Consider the following 6,752-nt stretch of genomic DNA (forward strand, 5'->3'; position numbering starts at 1 on the left):
GCAAAAATAGATTTTATTTCTTCATTCCTTTCCTTTTGGTCAAATACTCCACTTTAAAAAACAATTTTTTTAAATATGAGGAGTGGGAAAGGGGGGAGGTATTATGCAGAAAAGCCAAACTATGAAAACTTTTATTCCATACCTCTGAACTTGAACTTAATGATCTTTGAAAACTTTGTTTCAGCTGATTATAAGAGAAAGAAATTCAGTGACAGAAGCACAGGCTCCGCTCAGCAATGAACCAGAAAAGCTTTCCATGATCAGGGAGATGGAGCTGCCACCATCAGAACCATGGTGCTTGGGCTGAGGATGTGTTAGAGACGTACATGGCAGGAGGGGCAGGAAATGAGCCAAAGTCAAGGTTTTCCCAGTCTGTCAGTTCTGTGATGGCCTCAAACTCAAGGTGCTGTTGCTGCGAAGAGAAAAACTACTGGCGACTCCTCATGAACCTCATAGTACTGAGGGATGAGACTGTCAGGTAACTGAGTTAGAAAGATGAAAAATAACCATCTCTAAAAATTGGGCTCTGTCAGAATAAAAACTCCCTTTGTGTGAGGCTTGCAACAGGCCCATTCAGCCACTCGAGGGTGGAGGGTCTCAGCACCTCCCCCTCCTCTAGGGAGCCTGTGTTCAAAGTTAATACAAGGTAAGGGTTATCAAAACAGCCAGACAGGAGTATATTGCATATTTCTTTATAAAGATGACAGAAACTTTTTGAATTTCATAAACCTGTATTACTTGTTTTTCTGTCTGGACCCAAGGGGTGTAGGATCAACTTTAGACATCTTTCATAAGCTTGGAATCTAATTTTATGAATTTATTCTAAGACATAAATCAGGTAAGGCAGAAGTAGATGGATGGATTCTTTAAAAGAAATCGGGCCCCTTGGGTACTTTTAGTAGATTGAGTATTGAGAGATTTACAGGGATAAAATTCTTTACAAGATTAAGGAAGAAGGAAACGAAACCAAATCTTTCATTTCCAGATATTCACTTTCATTAATTCTTTCACCAAAAGCACATCACTGAAAGAAAACCAGAAATGGTTTTGCAGTTAATATTAAAGTGGTTCAAGAGCCAGGGAACCCCTTGAGATGGAAGCAAAACAACAAAGTATTCAAGTTCTCTTCACAAGACAACCTTGTCCTGGGCAACACTTAGGGCACTTCTGGCTTCAAAAAGAATTTTGCTAAAGGAACCTTTTGGGGGGAAAAATTACTACGTTTTGGCAAACAACAACAAAAATCTCTCCTGTAAAATCCCTGCTTCCCTTTTGAATCTCCAAAGGTTACAACATTTCATTCAAGACGCTTGGCAGTCACGGCTCCGTGGGCTTTGGTTCTGGATTATGTAAACCCTCAAGTCAGAATGAAGGCGGCTGATGGGAAGCGGCGGCTGCCGGAGGCCGCTCACTGAGGAAGTATTGTGAAGAGCTTGGGGCGCCTGCAGGCCGGTGGCGGGAAAGCTGCAAATGCTAAAGGTAAGAAGTAAATCCTAACAAAGGAGGTTCGGAGAGTTGGGATGGCGTCCAAGCTCTCTTCTACCATAAAATCCAGGGCCCTCGCGGTTTCTATCTCTGGAAAAGCATCTCCGTACCGCGGTGGCTGATGTCTCTTACAGTTTGACAAAAACAAATACTTAACACAGAAGACTTCCCATGCACTGTGAGGATGGTCGTGGTGCTTGGCTTTCGTGTTATGGCGCCTGCGGGGTGCTTTCCCTGGTCAGGACTCTCTAGCCTCAAGCCAGTGAAGGTGTGCCCATCCCAAGTCCCCGGGCAGATCCCCACACCCGGTTTGTTTCTCCGTTTCCTGATTGTCATGCCCGAAACGCTCTCATTAACCTACATGAGGCTCAATGCCAGAGACTACATGACTAGAGATCGCTTTTTTAAGAGAAGCTTGCTCATTCAGGAAAAAATAAGGATTTGATTTACACTGCAGACCTGAGGGAAGCGGACCTTCTCCTTCGGTCTGAATGCTCGGAAATACTGTCATTAGACTTGCGGTCCCTTAGCGGCGTGCTGGCTTTTGCGCTGCCTCACTGTGTCTTCCGCCGCCTCAGTGTGGGTGGCGCTGGGCGGCTCAGGCAAGTCTTCCTCAGGCTCAGCTTCGCCCTCCTCCTGGGCTTCCCTCAGGGGCCCCTGGTCCTGGGCGTCATTCCTCTCCTCGTCCGCGGGGGCAACCGAGCCGTCCTCCTCCTCGTCCTCCTCTACTTCGTCCTCATCAGCAAGGTCTTCTTTTTCTTCTTCGTCATCTACAAGGCTGTCCTTGTTTTCTTCTTCATTCGAATCATCTTTTTCCTCCTCTGCGTCCTGCGGCTGTTCGGCTTTGTGAGCCTCCTCTGACTTCCGTGTCTGCTCTGTGGAGGGAAGAGAAGGGAACGTCCTCTCGATAAACTGATCACTCAGCAGGCCATCGAGTGTGTTTAGTCGTGAAATGAAGCCGGGGTTGGGGCGGTGGGGGGGCGGGTACGTGACAGTTTTCTCCACTCTGAAGCTGTGCTATCCCACAGCACGAACCTCTGGCTGATGGTGTCCTACCTCCATCCGGGGCTTCCCTGATCGTGTCTGGAGATTTCCTTGACCCTGCTGACTTTGGTAGAGAACAGAGGGCAAGGGTTCCTTCATGCCTTATATTTGGTACCTTATAGAACACTCTGTGACCCACCCACTGGTCAGGTGATTGGTTGAGAAATGTGACTTAAGTCAAGCCAATCACAGGACTTCCCAGGAGCTTTCAGCCAGAGTCAAGGGGATAAGCCTTCTGTCTTCCCACGGGATTTGTTCAGCTGATAATATGCGACTTAGGGTTGTTGACAGCCCCTGAATCAGCCACATAGAACCGGAAACCCAACATCCCTTGGGCTGTGCCTGAAGCCAGAACATCCCTGGATCTTGCAATTATGTGAGTTAATAAATTTTCCTTTTTTTCCTAAGTTACCTTAAACTGGATTTCTGTGATTTTTAAGAATTCTAAACATAATATATTTTCTAATTATCTATGAAAGTCTCCAAGCCTTGACAACTTCAAGAACTCAAAAGAAACAGAAGCTTATTTAAACTCCCACATAAAATGCAACAATTATAAAGTTTCATAAAAGTCTTCACGCAAAGTCTCAAAACTAGGAATAAAAGCATGCAAATCCAAGGCTCTTGAGTCCCACAAATGGTGTGGGGTAGTGCAAGGATTTGGGAAGACTGTTCTTACAGGACTTAGGAGAGTTAATGGTACACAGTTGAGACTCAATAAATATGAATTTCCCTCCCTCATTCCAGTTTGAATGAAGGAAAAGGTATCAACTAACTGATGAAGGGCATACACTTAAAGGGAAAAAACAATTGCCAAAATGAAGTATTCCCTAATTTAAGGAAGAAAAAAAAAAGAACTTTTGTTCAAATCTGATGTAGAGAATACATTTCAAAGAATTTGGTAGTGGTGATGGTTTGCACACCTACTGAATTACGGGGGAAGAATCTAGTATCTCTTTGAGCACAAAAGGATACACCACAGAATTCCAAAAATACTCTATCACATGAGTTTTTCATACTTACCAGTGTGTTCAGATAAATGCTTTGGAAATGGTAGATAGAAACATTCTGATATTACCACCAGGACCTGGAGAGAAAAATGTGATTTCACAGTGACTAGATATTTATTACCAAAGAACCTCAAATGTAGGCCTTGGTTCTATAACCAGATGTTCACAGACAATTAATTAGCAGTTGGTCAAAAGTCCTCAAAAAAGACATGGATACAATTAAGAATCTCCTATTTTTCAAATGAAACAATATAGGAAAATATTATGAATATATAACAGGAGTTGGGGTCACAAAGTCAAATGTCTATAGAGAGCCCATTAAAAATAGGTATATCAAACAAAGTATAAGAAAATGGATACTTTGAGCCAAGCCTAAAATGGCCTTTTAAAAAAACACTCCTCTGGCCAAACAAAATTAGTCTGCATATGGCTGCCTCTCACCCATGGGTAACCACTGACTGAATAAAAGATGATGTCAGGGGCTAGAATTCTTAAGAGTACCATAAGAAATTTCTACAGAAATAAATTGTGAGAAAAGTCATTGATGGTATGAACTAAACCCTATTTTAGACAGTGATTGCCTTGGCTTCGTCTTCAACCTTACTGCAGCATGACTCATTTTCTACTTGCTATAAGCATCCCTCTCCCTTTGTAAACTACAAGCTCCTTGGAGGCAGGTTCCGCCCAATCCCTGTTCCGTGCCGGGACTGGCATGGGTCACGGTGATGAGGCTACAGATTGTGTCAAAAAGGGCACAGTTCTCTGACTGGGAATAAGCTGTAGTCATTCTTCACACCTTCCCCTACAGCACCCCACAACACAAACATCCACCCAGAGAGAAGCTACCTGTTTAGAAGGGCAATCCACTTCTTGTACCTAGCTAACTCCTGGACTGTCCCTTTACTTTGAATAATTGCAGGGCTTTAAAATAATACTACTACTTCATACATTAGTGTTTTAAAGGTGCTTTAAAATGTTAAAGAACCTAAAGAAGTCATAGTACTTTTGATTCAATTTCATAAACATCAAATGAGTACCCTACTTTGTGTTCAGAATTATTACCATCTGTATATTCATTTTTTACTCAAAATTTGGTTCATTAGGTTCCAGGTATCATGTCAACTTCTGCGGGGAGAAGATTTAAAAAAAAAAAAAAAAAGGAAAAAATGGAGGTTTAATTATAAAGCAATATGGAACATGAATTCCATAAGAAAAAATGAATAAAGCACTTTGACAGATATTCACGAGATACAGATACGACAACCAGTTCTAGGTTTGGGAAGGATCAAGAATGGCCACTTGAAGGAGGCAGCTTTTAAGGCCATGGGCATGGTCCAGAGTGGATGGGTAGCACCAGCTGCCAGCTCTTCTAAGCTACACCAAATTGACCATGGGGGGACCGCTCACCAAGCAGGGGTCCAAGCAAGTGACAACTCCTGCGAGATCTGGCTCCTTCCCCAGGGAGGAGCACTGTGGGGCAGAGCCATAAGGCAAATGCTCCAGAGCAGTGGCCAAGCCTGGGGGTGGGGGGTGGGAGGGACACTCCTCCCTACCTGGAGGGTCGGTAGGGGCAAACACCCTAGGAGTCCAGGAGTCTGGCACACACAAAAGGGATTGACTGCCTTTCCCTGAGGGTGCACTGAAGAGAAGGGGCAGTGATCCTTCAGCCTGGGGGCTGGAGATCAGGGAGCTGCCCTTTGTTACTTTTTTTTAATCCCGTAAAGTGGTGTGAACAGCCTTCAGGGAACAAAAGTCCCACAGAGCAAAGGGAAGGAGCTTCCACTGAGCCCTGCCAGGAGAGGTGCAATTCGGTGCACCAGGCCCCACCCCCAGATTGGCAGGATCCTCAGCAAATAACAGGTTTACAGATGGCTCAGAACTGGAAAAACAAAAACAAAAACAAAAACAAAAAAACAACCAAAAAAAACTGCACTAGAGTAAGATAGTATATAGAATTAGAGGTTGGGACCTTGTTTACAGGTGAAAAATAACATTTAGTAACATGTTTTAGTTGTAACGAGGTTCAATCAAGAAAACAAACAAAAATCCAAACTAGCAGACTTGTTTTGATTTCTCGTCTTTTTAAAATTAGGAAAAAGTAGGAAACAGAATAGTTAGGCTTATGTGGAACAGTAATTTGATCAGGAAATCACTCCTCTATGGAAAATACCATGCTCCTGCTGGCCACTGTGTAAGATAAACTGTAGAAAGATTCATAGAGAGAAGAACTTCCAGAGACACCAGGACCAAGCTCCATACGATTGCACACCTGGGCTCTGCTTTCAGCCCTCAGTTAATGGCAAAGGTGCCACAGAGCACAGAAGGCACAGCTGCAGACCTTCCTGAAGGCTAAAATTCTAGCTGTTGTGCACTTTTTAAAATATATATTACAGTTGTAGAAAAGGGTCAGAGATATATGTTTGGTATTTTATGGAAATGGATTACCAGAAAATGTATGACTCTTACTACTTTGAAATCATTATCCTTTTGTTAAAGAAAGCTCTCCTCCCTACTTCCTTTAAGGAATAATATTCTATATCCTTTAATCACTTGAATAGTCTAGAATCAACTCTCTTCTTTCTTCAGGCCAAATCTTAACAACCTTCCTGGACTGATTATTTGAATCAAAGTTTCTGAATGAACTTAGGGCATAGGCCTGACCTGATTTCTTGAACTTAAAGTTAACCTCAAAGATAAAATTCACAAACTCTTGATGCTGAGAAGACTTTCCAGTGGTCTTTCAATAGGCTAACACTCAACCTACGTTCTCTACAACTCCAACTGAGAACCACCCAGGATCTCATGGGGTTCCCCCTTCAAAAGCCTCATTTTCATGGGCTCTAAAATACACTGCTAGAAAAATCTAGCACCAGACAGTAGATGAGAGAAGCATATTTATGTCCAGTCAGATTTATATCCAAAGTCAAATCCTTTTAGGCCAGACCATGAGGGTCACATTGGTTAGAAATAAGATTAATGTGACCTAATGAACAACATATCTTGAATTCCAGTCCCACCTGTGGAGTTAACACCAGCAGTCAGATCTCAGATATAAGCCATAGCATGAAGTAAGCATGTTTGCAGCAAAATAAAATCAAGCCTCCTTGGCTTCTTGAAGTACAGCTTTGTTGTAACAAGTTATATATCAATATATAGCTATACATACACACACACACACACACACACACACACACACACACACACACACACACA

General features: G+C 42.8%; 1 protein-coding gene across 2 annotated transcripts in view; it reads right to left on the minus strand.

Moving 5' to 3' along the window:
- Nucleotides 1-85: 85 nt before the first annotated feature.
- The window catches only part of LOC111141564 (thioredoxin related transmembrane protein 4), a 40,976-nt gene continuing 34,309 nt past the window's right edge, over nucleotides 86-6,752 (minus strand). For both annotated transcript variants that reach the window (XM_022494198.1, XM_022494197.1), the window contains 2 exons: nucleotides 3,553-3,616; nucleotides 86-2,360 (listed from right to left, as the gene is read on the minus strand). In XM_022494198.1, coding sequence (XP_022349906.1) covers nucleotides 1,996-2,360; nucleotides 3,553-3,616 — 429 coding nt within the window. In that variant the 3' untranslated portion in view covers nucleotides 86-1,995. The remainder of the gene's footprint in view (nucleotides 2,361-3,552; nucleotides 3,617-6,752) is intronic.

Source organism: Enhydra lutris, unplaced genomic scaffold (assembly GCF_002288905.1).
Source record: "Enhydra lutris kenyoni isolate GAN:26980312 unplaced genomic scaffold, ASM228890v2 scaffoldscaffold6, whole genome shotgun sequence".
Lineage (NCBI taxonomy): Eukaryota > Metazoa > Chordata > Mammalia > Carnivora > Mustelidae > Enhydra > Enhydra lutris.